The sequence below is a fragment of the Delphinapterus leucas genome, chromosome 15 (genome assembly GCF_059928025.1).
Source record: "Delphinapterus leucas isolate spDelLeu-1000000601 "Yukka" chromosome 15, BTC_Dleu_Yukka2, whole genome shotgun sequence".
In the NCBI taxonomy this organism is placed as follows: Eukaryota; Metazoa; Chordata; class Mammalia; order Artiodactyla; family Monodontidae; genus Delphinapterus; species Delphinapterus leucas.
Window position 1 is genome coordinate 54,942,939 of NC_143143.1, and position 21,174 is coordinate 54,964,112.

General features: G+C 36.0%; 1 protein-coding gene across 2 annotated transcripts in view; it reads left to right on the top strand.

The window, feature by feature from the left end:
* The window catches only part of GPCPD1 (glycerophosphocholine phosphodiesterase 1), a 63,074-nt gene that overhangs the window by 22,553 nt on the left and 19,347 nt on the right, over positions 1 to 21,174 (top strand). The window contains exons 7-15 of one of the 2 annotated variants that reach the window (XM_022556519.2): positions 952 to 1,075; positions 4,632 to 4,863; positions 7,000 to 7,162; positions 7,472 to 7,604; positions 8,364 to 8,418; positions 12,748 to 12,840; positions 16,664 to 16,741; positions 17,447 to 17,486; positions 19,140 to 19,201. In XM_022556519.2, the coding sequence (XP_022412227.1) occupies positions 952 to 1,075; positions 4,632 to 4,863; positions 7,000 to 7,162; positions 7,472 to 7,604; positions 8,364 to 8,418; positions 12,748 to 12,840; positions 16,664 to 16,741; positions 17,447 to 17,486; positions 19,140 to 19,201 (980 nt within the window). The remainder of the gene's footprint in view (positions 1 to 951; positions 1,076 to 4,631; positions 4,864 to 6,999; positions 7,163 to 7,471; positions 7,605 to 8,363; positions 8,419 to 12,747; positions 12,841 to 16,663; positions 16,742 to 17,446; positions 17,487 to 19,139; positions 19,202 to 21,174) is intronic. The other variant, XM_022556520.2, reaches the window with a different exon arrangement.

A 21,174-nucleotide genomic window follows, 5' to 3' on the forward strand; every position in this document is an offset into this window, starting at 1 on the left:
TTTATGCTACATGTTTTGGAGAGCTTTTTTAATGGAGAAGTTGTTTTCTCGTTTCTTCAACTGTAATGATGACATTATATCCTTCTATTATATGTTAGTTGCTATGCCTGGTTATAAACGCATGGCATTTCTTTCGTCATCTGTTGCTGTTGTCATCATCTTCCTAAATTCAGCGTTAGTTGGCCTTCAGGATAGAAAGCCATTTCTCCAACTCTGTCCATTTCTGGAAACAGTTTAAAATTAAGAGATGGTAGTGGTTTCTCTTCATGTATGAAATTTGATAGTTATGAAATCATACCGAAGAAGAATTGTTTTTTTTTTTTTTTGAAGTTCTCTTGATGAAGAACTTAGGTCCAAAACAGTTATCAGCTGCCTGGTATTTATGAAAATGTTATTACCTTTGTTAGTAAGAAACTTCAAGTTAAACAGTGCTAACAGTGTTATCACAGTCATGCAGTTTATCTATGGCAGAATATGTAAATGGAGAATACATTTGTTTTGTTATTACCACCTCATATCTACGCTGCCAGCACTAGTGGAATAACTAGTTTCAGCTGAATATTTCATGTGAAACTTTGGAAGTGTAGTAGTGATCCACTGCCAGTGGAACAAATGCTAGGTTAGAAGCCATCTTGCAATATGTATTCTTTCTGAGATAGATTTGTATTACTTCAGTAATATATTCAAAAAGAGTATTTTAATTTACTTTAGTGCTAAAGTTTGGCTAGTTGTTAATGTTCATTTAACTTTTCCCTCCTACTTGATATAAAAGTTATTTTTCAATGACAAGTAAGACTACTTATATATTTGCTTTGGAGAGAAATACCAGTGATAGATAACCTGAGTTTATTAAACGGAATGTGAACTAGAATTGTCAATATATATTGTACTTATTGGATTGGCTTTAAAAATATGTATATTAATTACTGTTCTTCATATTTACTTTGCCAGATGGTGTTGAGACTCTGGATTCTGGATGGCTGACGTGTCAGACTGAAATCAGATTACGTTTGCATTATTCTGAGAAACCTCCTGTCTCAATAACCAAGAAAAAATTAAAAAAATCTAGATTTAGGTATGACCATGTGTATTTGTTACTTAGCCTATTTATTTTCACTAATGGTGTAGATTTCTGATCCATCTGGTTATAGCCTTTATATGTATAAACTAAGAAAATAACACACAGATAATGTCACATTTTCTAATAAATGCGGTGTCTTGTGAGAGTGAACTGCTTCCCTGCCTGAAGATTGCTACAGTTAAATGTACTTATGTTAGTCTTAATCTCCAAATTGGAAACAAGAAAATTTTGTTTTTACTTAGATAAGTGATTTCTAGGCTTATTATCTTTGTAGTTTCTACCATTTAAAATTTCTTAGTGTAGCAATAAATATTTTGTTTTAAAATTGACATAACGAAATGATTTTGAGCTAAATGAAGGGAGAATGGCATGAACAGAGAAAAATGATTGTTGGAAATATACTTCAGTGTCCTAAATTTTCTGGTGGCTTGAAAACGAGAAACTTTTCCGTTAAGGAGGTCACAGTTACCATAGCAGTTCCAGGTTAGTTTAATTTTAATCTTAATTTAAGAAGATTTAGGTGTCAAGCTTTGTATAAATAACAAAATAGTAAGTAACTTAATTTTTCTGTAATGTCACCATGTATATGTGGTTTTTTTTTTTGTTTTTTTTTTTGTGGTACACGGGCCTCTCACTGTTGTGACCTCTCCCGTTGTGGAGCACAGGCTCAGGACGCTCAGGCTCAGCAGCCATGGCTCACGGGCCAGCCGCTCCGCGGCATGTGGGATCTTCCTGGACCGGGGCACGAACCCGTGTCCCCTGCATTGGCAGGTGGACTCTCAACCACTGTGCCACCAGGGAAGCCCTACCATGTTATATCTTTGAGTGAACTGATTTCTCAACGACGGAGGCAGCCCTATCATTTGAATTTTTGTAACTTTGGGACTGAGAGTTCTAAGTCTTGATACGTTATGCAGCTTTTTCTGACAAAGTGTCAGGGCTGGGTTGAAAGGGCCATTTTCAGTAACTGAAGTAATTAATAGTAATACTTATTATCTTCAGAATAAAATTGATAATGATGTTGCAGTTTGTAAATCCATAAATGTTTTACAATAACTGCTGAAAATATTATAGTACTTACCTATACCAGTAATAAAATACATAAGGGAAAGGGTGGGTAACACTTCACAGCCCTTTCCATTGGCTATTCTGTGAGTAAATAGTGTTGGGTGTACCTTGCCTCTGTTCATTAGCTTTTCTAGGCCTCTGCTTTGCTTCTGAAAAACCTAGGTAATTGGACCACGTGGCTGATCTGCAAGATCCATTTGATCGCAGAGATTCTCTAACCAGTTAGTCATAAATAACTGAATATTTTATTTACATGTTAAAAGAAGCAAATAAATTGTGTTAACCGCTGTAAAGTGTTTTATTAGCATAAGACCTTGAAATAAAGGTAGCAGTAGAAGATAAAGCCTTGGTTGGTTGGGCTTATTAGGATTTTTTTTTTTCTTTGACTATAATTAAGAAATTAATAGAGGGAATTCCCTGGCAGTCCAGTGGTTAGGACTCTGTGCTTCCACTGCAGGGAGAACAGGTTCGATCCTTGGTTGGGAAACTAAGATCCTGCATGCTGCGGTGTGGCCAAAAAAAAAAAAAAAAATTAATAGATAATTAATGGGGTTCTGATTGCATTGCACATGCATCCTGAGTCCTGTACTGTTCTTGTTTATATAGTGATTGATTATATTATTGTATTGCTTAAGCTTAAACTGGAAGATTTTTATAACCATACTTAGTTGGGCTCTACAAATTAAGTGACTGATTCCTACTGAAATAATTGTGCATAGCTAGAAACCGATGTTGTTTTGACCATCTTTTTCCCCCAGAATTCATATTATCGATGGGTTAAGCCTTCAGTGGCTAGAAAATAAATTTATCTGCAGGTTTATCAGGACTTTTAAAAACTTAGCAACAGCATTTAAATTTTAAATAAAACACTAGACATGATGTTTTATCTCATTACCACCACGTTTTCAACAACACAAGTTTCTCTTTCGCTTGATTCCACCAGAACTTGGAAAGTAATGTTACTTATGATAGACTATAACATTTATATAGCTATTTGAGTAAAACCTTTAATGTTTAGTTAATTTAGAACTAAATTCTTTCATAGATCCCTTTAAACTTGATTTTTTTGGGGGGGCATAGATGCACATTGCTATTTGTAGGTTAGCCTTTTTTTTTTTTTTTTTTTGGGCTATGGCACGCGGGATTCTAGTTGCCTGACCAGGGATCAAACCCCTGCCCACTGTGTTGGGAGCATGGAATCTTAACCACTGGACCACCAGGGAAGTCCCTAGAATAGCCATTTTTAATCTTCCATTCCTTCCTTGCTTGTTCATTACTATCCACTTGTGGTCGCTTTTCATATGTCCTGGTAGAGAATGTTTGTTCCTTCAGGCTGACCAACAAAATCAGTTGTTCAGAACTGTTCCTAAGAGTTTGGAGAGAAGAGATGATCATTTTTGTTTGGATTATTAAAGTGGTGCTGCTTTTGGTTTTACAGTATGATTACGGAACATTATTACTAATTGAATAACCTGTGTTCATATCCCCTCTGGAAGGTTTCAGAGTGTGTGCCTATGAGGCAAGTCTGCACGGTGGTTGAAGGCAGCAGCGTCATTCGGAGAGAGCAGGCCTCACTAATACAGTTCTGTTACTTGTATTATTAAGTGGATCTCATTTAAATCTAGAATGAAAAGTTTTCCTAGCGCAGCTGTATTCTGTACAATAACGTTGCTGGTATTAAAGTTGTTTAATCTATGTACATTCCAGTTGGTGCAAGAAATATTCTAGAATTGAGTTGACTGTTTGGCATTACAAGTGCTCTGTGCAACTAATCGCTTCTCATTGGGAGTAAACTAGTCTTTGTGACCCAGTAGCTTGGGTAACTTGTATTTTGTTTTCATTGCTGTGGAGTCTGTAAGAGTTTTAGACTCTTGGTTTATTTTTTTATTCATTTGTTTCATTAAAAAGGTACATACATATAAATATACATACATAAAAACCATGAATACATGCAAATATATATATTTAATACAATAGTTTTCTTTAATGATGTACTGTTCACAAAGTATGTGGACTCACTGTGGTGAGGAGAAGAAAGAGGAAATTTAAAAATTTACAACTACGAACTCTAACAGTCTTTTAATGCACACTAACAGAATATGGTTCAAATATGTACTTGTTTTATATATATATTTGTGAAACTTCTCATAAGAAATTGAGATAGCCAATTATAAATGGATAATAGTAAATGCCCTTTTAGATTCATTTTAAAAAACCTAAAGAATTAATGAAAACAGCCTTAGGCATAATGAGCATTTATCTCATTTTAATACTTTGCAGAAATGTGTGGAGATAAAAAAATCACTATTTTATAAAGTATAACTAATGCCTTAACCTGTAGTATGTGTAGTCTGCGTAATATTTTTATTTGAGGGTTTAGCATATACAAGGAGCATTTTTAAATTTAATGTTTTGGTAACATTTGTATGGATTTTCCTTCTTTTTCACTTTTTGCATTTCATTATTTTTTCCTTTTATGTAGGGTAAAGCTGACACTAGAGGGTCTGGAGGAAGATGACGATGATAGGGTATCTCCCACTGTTCTTCACAAAATGTCCAATAGTCTGGAGATATCCTTAATAAGCGACAATGAGTTCAAGTGCAGGCATTCACAGCCGGAGTGTGGGTATGGCTTACAGCCTGATCGTTGGACAGAGTATAGTATACAGACAATGGAACCAGATAACCTGGAACTAATATTTGATTTTTTTGAGGTGAGTATATTTCACTGAGGGGGGTGAGAGACAACGCAGACAAGAGCTTATTTTTACATATGCTTTGATTTATCATGGGTTAATTTGTATAAATGCATGATTCATACAACTTTTTAGATGTTTACTCCTCTATACATGTTAGCAGATTTTAAAAACGCAAGAGTTGACAGATTCAGGTACTATTAAAATTATAATTGAGAACTTCAGAATTGATGTTTTCAATAATTTTTCTTTGTCTTTAATTTTTGTCAATTTGATTACTATGTGTCTCGGCATGTTTCTCCTTGGGTTTATCCTGCCTGGGACTCTCTGTGCTTCCTGGACTTGGATGGCTATTTACTCTCCCACATTAGGGAAGTTTTCCACTATAATTTCTTCAGATATTTTCTCGGGTCCTTTCTTTCTCTTCCCTTTCTGGGACCCCTATAATGTGAATGGTGGTGCATTTAATGTTGTCCCAGAGGACTCCTGGGCTGTCTTCATTTCTTTTCATTCTTTTTTCTTTATTTTGTTCCATGGCAGTGAATTCCACCATTCTGTCTTCCAGGTCACTTATCCGTTCTTCTGCCTCGGTTACTCTGCTATTGATTCCTTCTAGTGTATTTTTCATTTCAGTTATTGTATTGTTCATCTCTGTTTGTTTGTTCTTTAATCTTCTAGGCATTTGCTCTTTAATTCTTCTAGGTCTTTATTAAACATTTCTTGCATCCTCTCGATCTTTGCCTCCATTCTTTTTCTGAGGTCCTGGATCATCTTCACTATCATTATTTTGAATTCTTTTTCTGGAAGGTTGCCTGTCTCCACTTCATTTAGTTGTTTTTCTGGGGTTTTATCTTGTTCCTTCATCTGGTACATAGTCCTCTGCCTTTTCATTTTGTCTTATCTTTCTGTGAATGGGGTTTCATTCCACAGGCTGCAGAATTCAGAATTGATGTTTTAAATCAAGACCATATGTCTTGATGTCTGTGTCTATTCTAAATATAAATGAATTGTATCCAGAGGAGCTTCCAAGGATAGAGGGAAGTGCAGGCTGTGTAACTTTTGGTGGCAAACTGATGTAACTAGCATGATTGAGTCCTTTATGACTGAAGTCTGTGGTTTATTGAAGCATTTTATAAGAATTCATTGTAACAGTGGACCCATTTTTGCAACTTTACTTGAGAGTATAAATATGTAAGAAAAAATAGTTGCTATGAAAATTGTGCCAGGTTATTCAGAATCTGTGCTGCCAACTTTCCAGAGCTGCTTGTGCCACTTTACACTAGAGCTCTCTGCTTATGGGCTGTTCAGCTGCTCCTCACGAATAACACTGGGTCCTCCCCTAAGGTCCTGGCTCTTTGGTGTTTCCACTCTCATTTCCAGTAGATTAGAGTTTAGCTTTTTGAGAGTAGGGAATATTCCTTGCCCAACAGTAGCACCTAGCCACTGTTTCTTAAAATAGCAAAATTCAGGATGGATTAGAATCCAGTAAGTAACACTTATAATAAAGTTATAACCTTATAATTAGATCTTGCCTAATTAATAAGATCTGGGAGACTTTTATTCTAAAAATATGAGGTTTTGGTTGAACATTTCCTTGTTCTTTTAGTACCTACCTCTTAATAATCTCTCGAGCAGCCTAACTTCCCTTTCATTTGGTTAGCAGTTTTGGAAATACAAATTTATTCATAGACTAGGAGGATGAAATATGCCGTATAATCTCAAAGTTGAGTATTTGGTGTCCTATCCCTCTGTGTCATCTGTGTAGATGCATTTTTAAAGAATAAAATATACATTAAAAGTCACTACAGGTATATCTTAGTCTTGGAATGTAAAAAGTACGTAGAAACTTTCAATCTGAGCTTTATATTCGCCTAATACATGTTAGAGAATCAGAAGTGCAAATCAACAGTTTTGATCAATAAAGTAACACATAAAATCTTAAATATACTATATACTAAATATCTTTATATACTAAAAGAAAATGTGTTACTCATTACAACAAAGCTATCTAAATTACCTGAATATAAATTTGGTTATGTTTCTTACTGATCTTCCTCCATAGATTCTGAGTTGATTTTAAAGGATGTCTTTTGATCTTTAAATGGAAAATATTGAAGTATAAGAATTTGGGTTATTCTTAACCTCATTTTTCAGGAAGATCTCAGTGAACACATAGTTCAGGGCGACACTCTTCCTGGACATGTGGGTACAGCATGCCTCTTATCATCCACCATTGCAGAGAGTGGGAAGAGTGCTGGAATCCTTACTCTTCCCATCATGAGCAGAAATTCCAGAAAAACAATAGGCAAAGTGAGAGGTAAGCCTGGAGAAGCAGGGTGACCCTTTACAAATAAGCAGATTAAATTAGGATTTTAATTAGTTTCAAATTGAGCTTTTGAGAATGGTAAAGAATTAAATTAATAAGTAGTTTTAGAAAATTAACAAATACAATAACAATAAAGATATATCTAATTTTCTGGAAGCTTTAATTTGAATGTGTTTTGACTTGATTTCTTTCTATTTGATTGATTGATAAAGCTGTTTTGAGTGGTTTTTAAGTGTAATTGAGCTCATCATAGCCTTTTTAATTGTCTTTATTTCCCTTCCCCCTTTTTTCATATGAAAGTTGACTATATAATTATTAAGCCGTTACCAGGATACAATTGTGACATGAAATCTTCATTTTCCAAGTATTGGAAGCCAAGAATACCATTGGATGTTGGACATCGAGGTGCAGGAAATTCTACAACAACTGCTCAGTAGGTTGAATATTTGAGTAGTACTAGCATTTGGTAGCTCATGCTTGATAAGGTTAAATAGGTTTGACCAACTAAAAGGTCAAACGATCCTTTTAATTTTTACCCTGGGATTTAAATGTAATTTGGTAATTGGGGTTTCCAGTTCAAATTAATTAGAGACTAACTCTCTTGTAAGATTCTGGTCAGTCTTTTTAGTATTCTGCTGAATTGATGAGAGAGACATTAAAACTAGAAAGCCAGGAGGGGAGAGCTTGATGCAGTCAGCCTGATGACATCAGTGTGTCTGTGTTGTGGTCCTGACTTTCAGCATGTTGTTCTCTCAGGGTCTTAGTTTCCTCACTGGTTCTCAGTACAGTTTCCATTCTTTCAACCTGTTGGTGTGTCTGCCTTTTTCCACCCTTCCTTGGTCTGCCAGTATCAAATCACCTGAGGCTTCAATGCAGGGAGCAAGTTTCTCCACTACTTCATGCCCATTGCAAAGGATTGTTTTCCTTAACTGGTCACCTCACTTGGGGAGGTATGGGGTGGTATAGGATATGTCTGTATTCAGCTTGTAAATACCTAAAATTGTTAGAGCTTGATTGATGGAATGAATGCACACACCAACCAAGTCATGGTCACAGTCTTATTTTGGGGATGGCAAAGTTAGCCTCAAAAATTCGTACTATGTCCATTGTTTAAAATGTAGTTGACTTCTTTACTAAATTTTTTTTTCTATAGTAATGATAACTATATTTCTATATATTTCTTTTCTTGCAGACTTGCTAAAGTTCAGGAAAATACTATTGCTTCTTTAAGAAATGCTGCTAGTCATGTAAGTGAATCTCTCTTTCTTTAAACAACTTTGGACTGATGGTCCAAAGGCAGAAAAGTAGGGAAATGTAGGCCTGGAGAGCCTCCTTCAGTCTGCATTAATAGATTAAAAGGGAGAATATTTATGCTTTTTCTGAATATATTTCTAAGTGAAGGTAAAGTATTTCTAGGCATTTTTATTTAGATTCATGGTGAAGATTGAAGTTAATGGAATCCTAAGCATCCTCTTAAAAAAATTAATTAATTAATTTGAAGTATAGTTGATGTATATTATATAAATTATAGCTATACAATATAGTAATTCACAATTTTTAAAGATTATTCTCCATTTATAGTTATTATAAAATATTTGCTGTATTCCCCATGTTGTACAATATATCCTTGTAGCTTATTTTAAACCTAATTGTTTGTACCACTTAACCCCCTACCCCTTTATTGCCCCTCCTCCCACCTTCCCTCTCCCCACTGGTAACCACTAATTTGTTCTCTATATCTGTGAGTCTGTTTCTTTTTTGTTATATTCATTCGTTGTTATGTTCTTTAGATTCCACCTAAGTGATGTCATACAGTATTTGTCTTTCTCTGACTTATTTCACTTAGCATAATACCCTCCAAGTCCATCCATGTTATTACAAATGGCAAAATGTCACCCTTTTTCTATGGTTGAGCAGTATTCCATTGTGTGTGTGTGTGTGTGTGTGCGCGCGCGTGCGCGCACACACCCCTTCTTTATCCATTCACTTAGGTTGCTCCCATATCTTGGCAGTTGTAACTAATGTGCTGTGAACATTGGAGTGCATATGCCTTTTCAAATTAGTGTTTTTGTTTTCTTTGTATACTCTGGAGTGGAATTGCCGGATCATATAGTAGTTCTCTTTTTAATTTTTTGAAAAACCTCCATACTGTTTGCCACAGTGGCTACACCAGTTTACATTCCCATCAACAGTGTAGGAGGGCTCCCTTTTCTTTACATCCTTTCCAACATTTGTATTTGTGTTCTTTTTGATGATAGCCATTCTGACAGTTGTGAGGTGATAACTCATTGTAGTTTTGATTTGCATTTCCCTAGTGATTAGCGATGCTGAGCATCTTTTTTTAAAAAATATATATATTTATTTATTTGGTTGCACTAGGTCTTAGTTGCAGTAGGCAGGCTCCTTAGTTGTGGCATGCGAACTCTTAGTTGTGGCATGCATATGGGATCTAGTTCTCTGACCAGGGATCGAACCTGGGCCCCCTTCATTGGGAGCACGGAGTCTTATCCACTGCGTCACCAGGGAAGTCCCTGAGCATCTTTTCATGTGCCTGTTGGCCATCTGCATTTCCTCTTTGGAAAAATGTCAGTTCATTTCTTCTGCCAGTTTTTTACTTGGGTGGTTTGTTTTTTTGATGTTGAGTTGCATAAGCTTTTTATATATGTTGGATATTAACTCCTTATGAGTCATAATCACGTGCAAATATTTTCTCCCATTCAGTAGGTTGTCTTTTCGTTTCATTGATTGTTTGCTTTGCTGTGCAAAAGCTTTTAAGTTTAATTCTGTCCCATTTGTTTGTTTTTTAAGCATCCTTTTTTTTTGAGATAACATTTTAAGTGTTTGAGGCATGAAAAACATTCCCCATTAAGCACTGCATTTCATCAATTGAATTACTATGCTTATTTAGATACTCACTTTGGAAATAATGTTTACAGAAGGATTTGATAGTGATTTTTTTTTTTTTTTTTTTTTTTTTTTTTGCGGTATGCGGGCCTCTCACTGTTGCGGCCTTTCCCGTTGCGGAGCACAGGCTCCGGACACGCAGGCTCAGCGGCCATGGCTCATGGGCCCAGCCGCTCCGTGGCATGTGGGATCTTCCTGGACCGGGGCACAAACGCGTGTCCCCTGCATCGGCAGGCGGACCCTCAACCACTGCACCACCAGGGAAGCCCTGATAGTGATTTTATGTAACACTTTTTGAAGTCTGTCAGTTTGCATCCTGTATACCAACTTGATTATGTTGAATTTCTTAACTCCTTTTATGTAATTATTCAGAGATAGTCCTTTTTTCTTTTTTCAGCTTTTAGTTTTTTCAGCACCTGAAACTTGACATTTTTAATCAAGAACCTGCATTATTTCCCCCCACATTCCACTGTACCTCAAGTTAAGCCTCATGTTCTCAAGTTAAACTAAGGGAAAAATGGAGGAACATCTCATTTTATTTTGTTTTTCCAGTGTCCTCCACATGCCTTAAACTTAGCCTTTTTTAAAATAGTTCACCAAATATATTTGATTTGTCATATGTTTAACTTTATCACTTATATGAGCAAACATCTATTCTAAGACATACTTTTTTCATATTTTAATATCTCTAAAATTGGGATAGTTTTACAGCTGTTTTAGCTTGTCATGGTTTGATTGGCATTGTTTTTCTCCCTCTTAGTGGTATATAAAATAATGATGCATTTTATATTTCATGACATATTAGATTGATTATCATAATTATTTTGATATTTAAAAATGTTAATAGTGGATAGTTCTGTCTTTGTATTGAAAGGATATTAAATCTGTGAGTATGTTGTGCTGTAGGTCATTATTTGGAACGAGTTTTAGTTCATTGTAGCTAAGTAATCTAAGCGTGGTTTTATTAGCTGTCAACATATGAAGATCCCTGATAAAGAATTTTTAGGGTCTCTGCTTTTTTGTTTTATTTTGTTTTGTTTGCGGTACGCGGACCTCTCACTGTTGTGGCCTCTCCCGTTGCGGAGCACAGGCTCCGGACGTGCAGGCCCAGCGGCCATGGCTCACGGGCCTAGCCGCTCCACGGCATGTGGGATCTTCCCAGACCGGGGCATGAACCCGTGTCCCCTGCATCGGCAGGCGGACTTTCAACCACTGCACCACCAGGGGAGCCCTAGGGTCTCTGCTTTTTGAGAGAGGATTTCATTAAGCTCTTTTCTTCTGTTGAAACCCTTTGTACTTTTATGGATCTTATGTTAGTTATGAAAATCTGGTTTGATTTTAATGTTAAAGACATCTTTGAAGAGATTTTGGTTATTATTGGCTTATTTCTTAAAGCTTGCTCACACATGAATTTTTTCTTTTTTTTTAAATTTTTGGCTGCACTGCATGGCATGCGGGATTAGTTCCCTGACCAGGGATCGAACCTGCACCCCTGCAATGGAAGCGTGGAGTCTTAACTACTGGATTGCCAGGGAAGTCCCTTACACATGAATTTTGAGATCAAGTTTTACCTCTTAGTAAATTTATCTTTCTAAAGGATGGTGATCATGTAAAATTAAACTTTTAAACTGGAAAGCTATAATTTCTTTTAATCATTGTAACTATTTAGGGGACATAGGGTTTGTTCTCTTTGGTAAAAATGATTTCTGTCATTGCCTTGTTGACAATAGAAGGAGCTAAGCTTATTTCCTGCTTCAGAAGTCATTGAGGAAGTAGGCTCCTTTTGTTCTAGTCTCTGATCCATATGTACTGAAAAGTTGAGCATCGTCCTTGACCTAAAGCTAGGGTAAGGGATGGAAACGTGTCCATCCATTCTTATACAGCACTTGTCTGGGCCATAGACACATTACAGAATCCTCAAACCTTGTATTCTTTGATCCCAGCTGGCTTTCTTTTAGTGAATGCACAAATTTGTATGTCAGTTTATGTTCTCAGCCTTTATTTGGATTAATTCATATGTCATGATGGATCTGACTTAAGTCTAATTTGTGTCCACCTTTCTTCTGTTTAGGCTTCTATTAGGAAATTTGGCATATGCATCATTCTTGTTGCCCATTTCTGCTTTCTCTTTCTTTTCAGCAGAAGTTACAGTTTCCTCTTTAATCTGATTATTGAGGTTTTATTAAGAAAGGTTGTAAAGTGTACTGCTCAAGTGCACCAAGGAGCAGAGCTAAGAGACTGAAGCTTATTCTTGTTCCCACCTCACCGTTGAGGTTCCCCTGTCCATCTGAGGTGTGTAGGGGCAATGAGGTGCGAGGTAGCCATGCTCCAGGCGCCATTTCTGCTAATAGCAATAGCAGAGGTGACACTGGTGGAGGCTGTCCACTGCCACAGAAGGGCCCCAGGGTGTGTTCGAGTAGGATCAGAACCCATTTTTTTGCCAGGAAAAAATTGGTGTGCTATTGCAAAAAAGAAATTATAGTTGTTTTAAAAGAAGAAATTACCTTTTAGGAAAAGCTTGAAGTATAGCATTAAATGATTCATGAAGAAGTTTTGTGTGTACAAGTCTGTAATTTTATGGTGAACAATAAATTTCTCATGTTCTTATAGTTTTAGATGTATCGTGGGCCAGATAACATTTTTCAAATACTTGTTTCTTTTATTTCTGTCAGGGTGCAGCCTTTGTAGAATTTGATGTACATCTGTCAAAAGATTTTGTGCCTGTAGTGTATCATGATCTGACCTGTTGTTTGACTATGAAAAAGGTATGTAGAAATTCCTTTATTTTAAACTCTTACAGTTAGACAATAGGTTTTAAAACTAGGGAGTTTTGTATACACATACTGTGCCATTTTACATAAGGGACATGAGCATCTGTAGATTTTGGTATCTGTGAAGAGTCCTGGAACCAATCCCCTGCAGATACTGATGGATGACTATATATTTAATTATTTATTTAATAGAGTTGGTTAGTTCATTTTCTTAGGGAATTACTGCCAGTTCTTTCCTCTCTCAAGCTCCTTCCTGCAACATCAAGAGAGAGGGAGGAGTCAGGAATTAATTTTCTAGAGTATTTTCTCTGTATGGCTGAATTTTCTTTTTTTAATGTTATTTAACAAAAAGGATATTACACGTGGTTTCTGTATCCTTCTGCCACTGTCCCTCTGTTGAGGTAGGAAAGGAAGCTATCAGAGTGTTTGTCTTCAGGCTCCTTTCTCTTTTTGCTTCAAGCTTTTTCTCAAGTTAATAAGCTTATATGATTTGACTAGTGGGAAGAGCCACAGTGAAAAATAAAATTGGAGAAGTGCTTTGGAGCCAGATAGTGGAGAGCCTCAGGGGTTTAGACTTAGGAGCTAGGGACTTCTTTTGAAAGACTTTTGAACCAAGTAGGGAAATGTTTTAGAAGTAAACTTTCAGATGAATATTTTGATACCTGATGTAAGGACAACTTAAGAGAACAGAGACTAGAGACAAGGGGAGTGGAAATGTGGGCCAAACCTTAAGACAAGCCAGAACTGGAGTAGAGACAGTGAGAATGGAAAAGAGGGCATGATAGGGGAGAAAGTCCATAAGGAGATTTAAAAAGCATATAATTTCTTTAAAATTATAATTACTGTTGTACGGAAATAATTGTAATAATTATATAGCATCTGGACTTCAGTATACAAGTTAACCAAGTGATTTCTCAGGGACTTAAACTAGGAGGGTCCTTTAAAACCCTTTTCTTTGGCATTTTCTTTAAAACTGTGTTGGGTATCATTTTCTGTTGTGTTGATCTAAAGTTAAGGCTGGGAAAACTTGACAGCTGCGTGTGGAAGAATGAATTAGAACATTCTCTAACACCATATATAAGAATAAACTCAAATTGGATTAAAGACCTAAATGTAAGACCAGATACTATAAAACTCTTAGAGGAAAACATAGGCAGAATGTTTGACATAAATTGCAGCAATATTTTTTTGGCTCTGTATCCTAGAGTAATGGAAATAAAAACAAAAATAAACGGGACCTAATTAAACTTTAAAGCTCTTGCACAGCAAAGGAAACCATAAACAAAACAAAAAGACAGCCTACTGACTGGGAGAAAATATTTGCAAATGATGCTACTGACAAGGGATTAATTTCCAAAATATACAAAGAGCTCATACAGCTTAATATCAAAAAACAAACATCCCGATCAAAAAGTGGGCAGAACTAAATAGACATTTCTCCAAGGAAGACATACAGATGGCCAGCAGGCACATGAAAAGATGCTCAGTATCTCTAATTGCTAGAGAAACACAAATCAAAACTGCAATGAGGTTATCACCTCACACCAATCAGAATGGCCGTCATCAAAAAGTCTAAAAATAATAAATGCTGGAGAGGGTATGGAGAAAAGGGAACCTTCCTACACTGTTGGTGGGAGGTAAATTGGTGCAGCCAGTATGGAGGTTCCTCAAAAAACTAAAAAATTAAGTTACTATATGATCCTGCAATCCCAATCCTGGGATTTCTGGAGAAAACTATAATTCAAAAAAATACATGCACCCCAGTGTTCATTGCAGCACTCTTCACAATAGCCAAGACATGGCTAAATGTCCATTGACAGATGAATGGATACAGATGAATGTGTAAAGATATGCACACATACAATGGAATACTACTCAGCCATAAAAAAGAATAAAATAATGCCATTTATAGTGACATGAATGGACCTAGAGATTATCATACTAATTGAAGTAAGTTAGAAAAATAAAGACAAATACCATATGATATCACTTACATGTATAACCTAAAATATGACACAAATGAACTTATTTACAAAACAGAAACAGACTTAGAAAACAAAGTTATGGTTACCAAAGGGGAAAAGGGGTGGTTGAGGTATAAATCAAGAGTTTGGAATTAGCAGATACAAACTACTATATATAAAATAGATAAACAAGGTCCTATTGTACAGCATAGGGAACAATATTCAATATCTTATAACCTGTAACGGAAAAGAATCTGAAAAAGAATAGATATATAATTACTTATATATGTATACACACATATATAAAAGTATAACAATCACTTTTCTGTACACCTGAAAGTAACACAATATTGTAAATTAAGTATACTTCAAGATAAATAAAGTTTGATTTGCTAACATGTATCAGACACTGCATGGTGTAGTATGCAAGGCACCTATGACAAGGCACCTAGCTCTGCCTGCTAGTGGATTCTAAACAGTCGTATCAGTTTGGATTATTATCATTTATAGAAAAGGACCCTTCCCTTTCTGTGAAAGGGTATTAGGAGAAGGAAGGAAGGTGATGCACCTATTTGTTTGTTTAAATTTATTTATTTATTTGTTTAAATTTATTTATTTTTGGGGGGCCACGCTGCATGGCTTGTGGGATCTTAGTTCCCTGACCAGGGATTCAGCCTGGGCTCTTGGCAGTGGAGAGCACTGAGTCCTAACCACTGGACCTCCCGGGAATTTCCGAGATGCACCTATTTAGATGACAGAAGTAGAATTACTTAATAGAATTGGGGCAGGTTGTTTTTGCTGTGGGGAAATGTTAATGCAAAGCGAAATGAGAAGGAATGGAGTGGTGAAGGAACTCACTAATCAAGATTGAGATTAATGACTCTAGCTGTAATTTCTAAAAATCCATGAGGGCTAATTGAAGAGTATAACTGATCCCCAGTTTTCACCAGAATTCGTCCTGCTCTTAAGTTGAACCTGGTTCAGTTAATTGCGGAATGAAAGCAATAAATTATATATTTTTTAGTATTAATTTTTAAGTTGGTATTTTCCTTAAAAAACCAATTTATGTTCATTTATAAAATTATAAGTAGTTCAGAAGATTATGAAATGAAAAGTAAATCTTCCTTTACTTTTTCTCCTTGGTGGTACTCCCTTCTCTTAATAGTTTCTTGTGTGTCCTTCCAGAAGAAATTTATACATATATAGCCTCATACTATATATACATGAATGAATATAAATGTAACGGATTTTAATATATTTGTTGGATTGATGATTTATTGGTGGTACATTAACTCATTTTCTTAAGATAGAAGTGCCTAAACAGTGTGACATTTGATATGATATTAAAATCTAATAAAACAGATTTGCTCCTTGGGAAAGCATTTAAAATAGGTTAGGGTTCCTATTAAATATTACTACTTACAGCTAACCAGACGATTTTTTCATGACAGTTGATTTCTGTGGCTATTTTTAACCAAACTTCAGTTTAAAAGGTTTAGAAACTTACTGATAGAAACTAATCCTTAGTTAGATCCTGCATGCCTGTTGATTTCCTAGTCCTGTAGCATGGATATGTGTCAAACAAAATGTATACAGCATGACAGGAAATAGGGGAAATGACTGACTTGTGGCTTGGTTCTCAGTGTGTCTTTAGTGCTACAGCTTCTTCCCAGCTGTTTTCTTCCAGGCACTCCCACCTACATTAAAAACAAAAGCCAGAATTTAAGAGCTGGGAGGTGGTGTTCGGTAGCATGGGCTCACTGTGGCCACCAAGCTGTTATTCTCATCAGTAAATTGAGATATTAGGCCAGTTTAGAGTAATAATGTGGGGCCCAATTTTCTCTCTCTTTTAGAAATTTGATGCTGATCCAGTTGAATTATTTGAAATTCCAGTAAAAGAATTAACCTTTGACCAACTCCAGTTGTTAAAGGTAGTAATAATAATGTAAAACGTAAATTATCTTTTAGTTTTAGGAGTATTTGTACTTGTTTGTATATAGTAATGTTCTCTTTGTGCATGGGGATGACTAGATATATACAGCAGGTATTGAGTCTGTGCTTTGGTTTCCTGTTCTGTTAGGAAGAATGGGTTCGTGCTCATCCATCTGTCTTCTTTAACAGTTTCTATGGACCCCATCTTTTTTTTGCTTTTTTGAAGGAGATGGGCTACAAGTCTTATAGGCCATAGGGGCTAGCCATAATCTTAGGTTGTCTCTGGTCTGCTTTAGCTCTTTTTTATTTTATACTTAGCCTTCTGTGCTATTGTTGATTTTTATAGCTATGCTACTATCTAAGATCCTCCTGTATTTTACTATGTAATTTTACATGATCCCTCTTCTTATTCTCATTAGATACCTAAATTATTGGTTGATTGAGCATAAACAGTTTCCTAACCTAATAATTTTTATATTCTCCCCTACTTGGGTATTTGATCATGATCTTATGCATATGTATGTAAATATAAAATATGTACAGTGGTAAGTGCTTATTCTTATTAAACTGATGATTCTACATTTTATAATTTCTCCTAACTTGCTAGCTTTTCAAGTTATAGTTCTATTAACCATATCTTCATAAACTAAGGTCTTTTTTTTCTGATTACATTTTGTGTGTGTGTGTGTGTGTGTGTTTTCTAGCTCACTCATGTGACTGCGCTAAAATCTAAAGAACTGAAAGGTATGTATCAATGTGAAAACACTGTTTTCATTTCATAATTAGCATCATGAATTTCCTTATCCATTTTAACTTACTCTTGGTGACTTTAATATAATACTGGGTTATATAAATGTAATTTTATAGACATGAAGGCTTTATATGTATTAATTGCCAAATGCATACATGTCATGTATAGTAAGCATGATTTTTCACTTTTATGAATTTTCTTAGCTTGATGATCAAAAATTCTTTATAATTTTGTACCTTCCATTCTTTTTTTTTAATTAATTAATTTGGGTCTTAGTTGCAGCTGGTGGGCTCCTTAGTTGCAGCTCGCCGGCTCCTTAGTTGTGGCATGTGGGCTCCTAAGTTGTGGCAGGTGGGCTCCTTAGTTGTGGCACACAGGCTCCTTAGTGTGGCATGCGAACTCTTATTTGCAGCATGCATGTGGGATCTAGTTCCCTGACCAGGGATCGAACCCGGGCCCCCTGCATTGGGAGCACGGAGTCTTAGCCACTGTGCCACCAGGGAGGTCTCTTTTTCCAGACATTCTTAAGCATTACAAAGTACAGAATGTATCAAGTATAGAATCTGGCTCCAGAGCCAGGAATTTGAAACCAGCTCTAGCATTTACCAACTGTGACCTCGGTTACTTTATTTAACCACTCTGTGCCTCAGTTTCCTCAAAGCTTGTCCTACCCACAAAATCCCTTTGTAATTCCACTTTACTTTCTACTTCCACAGAATTTAATAGTCTGTGACATTCATTTTAGCCTTGGTGTGTCCTTTTTTTAACCCTTTATTTTCCTGTATGTCCTGTCTCTGCCTCCAGGATGTAAACCTCTCAAGGGTGGGGGAAATGTTTTTATATTCCCTGAAACATTTACAGTACTCTGGTTATAGTAGGTACTCATTAGATGTTAATCTGCATTTAGGATAACAGGATAGTTGGAATGCCTTTATGAAGAAATTACTGAGGTGCCAAAGACTCCAAAGATTATTCTCAGAGCATAAATATGACTTTACAAGCTTGTAAATAGTTCATAACTATTAATAGTAAAATCAATTTTACCTTTAATTTTTTGACTGGAAAATTTTACATGATTTAATTTTTGAATTTGTAATGCACTGGGGTTGGTTATTTTTGTTGTAATTTTTGTTTTGCTTTTTGTTTGTTCCTGGGTGATTTTTTTTTTTAATCTTGATATAAAAATTTTTCTCTTTTGGAAAAAAATTCTTGTGCGCCTTGAGACATAATCAATTTTGGATTAAATGGTAATGGTACCTATAGATTCTCTTAATTTCTAACTTGATATCTCAAGTAGAAGTATTAGCAAGATTACACAGCCCTTAATTTCACTGAGAAATAACAAATCACTGCTTGTGACTCCTTTCTTAAAATTATATTACAGTTTTTATAAGAAAATAGTCACTGTTGAGGTCATAAACTGTGATGTTCCTACTAAATGTTGTAAACCAGTCTTCATAAAGGATGCTTATTTTGAAAATGGGGGTTTTAATGGTTAAAATTAATAAATACAGGAGCCTTCAAAAATACTATATATGAAAGGATCGCATAACTACATCTTTTTTTTTTTGCCTTCAGAATTTAGGAAAAGGTCTTAGTGATAAAATGGCATTTATCTACTGAGTTTTTGTAATTTAAATTTTCAGAATCTGTGGTTGAGGAGGAAAATTCCTTTTCTGAAAATCAGCCATTTCCTTCTCTTAAGATGGTAAGTTCCTTAGGAAAACTAGGGCAGGCTATCATTATTCTGTTATATCTGAATAATTTATTTTGGTCTTTTAAATGGGCACTAAAAAGGCTGTGTAAAAGACAACATTAATGTAAACTTATGTTTGATGCTTTTTAGAGAAGATACATTCTTGTGAAGTGTGCCTATGGTGCCTTTTTTTTTTTTTTTTGAGAAACTTATTTGCTCAACTGAATAAAATTCCTACCTCATTGGGTTAATTTGGTAAGAATAGGAAATTCACATATTTCTGTATATAAACAGGAAGGAAAGGGCACAGAAAAGGGGTTGGGGAGTGTGACGATGGGAGAGGCATTTTTACAATATGTAAGGCTGGTCCTTAGCTTTTAGAGAGAAATTTCCCAACCAAAGAAAATAAGTACCCTGGTTACTTAAAATGAAATACAGATTTCAAGTATTCACTCTGAAAATGTGTAACAAAAACTGGCATGAACATTTAAAAACTAGACCCAATTCATAGAGGAATTCCTTTGACAGCGTCAGGCAAGCCTGCGTGAATACCAGATACCTTCTTTGGCCATGCTGACTCTCATTTTCTTGCTGGCTCCATTTCCTAATTTTTTCTCTTCTCCACTGTCTTTTTCTGGTGATGTGTCAGGTACAATAGACTTCTTAGGCAAAAATAGGTAATTTCAGTTTATCATGATTATTCACCCTCCAAAAAGGATGCTACAAGAGAGCCCCTAAAATAGACATTGTCTTAGTGAATTTAGAGCATGATTTGTATAAATTTTCAGATATTTATGAAGCCCAGCTAAGTCATTCCTTCTAGTCCAAAATTCTGAAATAGTTTGGTTCTTAGAAATTCCATGATTTCTAGACTTGTGATTTCATAGAACAGAAAAACAGGCTTTTAAAAAATTGTTTATCAAAGGTTTGACAACTTTCATTTAGCCAAATAAACACACATTTATTCATTCACTTTGCCATCACTATAATTTAATCAGAAAGTTTGAATCCAAAGAAAGGCCAAACGCAATCTTAGTATAAAGGGGAATCCTGCAAATTTGATGTATACCAATCTCAACACTAATATACACTATTGTCCTTATTTTTCTGACTTTACATTAGTCCAGTAAAATTGTGGAAGGTATGTTAACTAAATAAGGCTAAACATATCGGAGAAATTTGGAGAAAGTCAAAAAGCCCCATAGGAAATTGAGTACAACCTGTTTTAGGTACTGTACTTTTCATGCAGCAGGGGCTAGATCCCAGGTCACCAGAGTCCCAGGCTGTGTTCTTACTCTGTTAGCATTCTTTTATTTGCTATTATAAAATTAAATACCATATATATTATACATGTTAAGTGATTTCTACACTTTGAAATACTGACTAAACCAGCTGATTGTAAGTTAATAACCAAGCTTCATTTTTTTTTTTTTTTGCGGTACACGGGCCTCTCACTGTTGTGGCCTCTCCCGTTGCGGAGCACAGGCTCCGGACGCACAGGCTCAGCGGCCATGGCTTACAGGCCCAGCCGCTCTGCGGCATGTGGGATCTTCCTGGACCGGGGCACGAACCCTTGTCCCCTGCATCGGCAGGCGGACTCTCAACCACTGCGCCACCAGGGAAGCCCCAAGCTTCATATTTTAGATTGGATTTTCTAGTTATGCTGCCCAAGTGGTGTTATTGCAAAGTATGTAGATAATTTAGTTTTTATTTTTTAATAAATTTATTTTATTTATTTTTGGCTGCATTGGGTCTTCGTTGCTGTGCGTGGGCTTCCTCTAGTTCCAGCGAGCGGGGGCTACTCTTCATGGCGATGCGCGGGCTTCTCATTGCAGTGGCTTCTCTTGTTGCAGACCACAGACTCTAGGCGCGTGGGCCTCAGTTGTGGCTCACGGGCTCTAGAACGCAGGCTCAGTAGTTGTGGCGCACAGGCTTAGTTGCTCCGTGGCATGTGGGATCTTCCCAGACCAGGACTCGAACCCGTG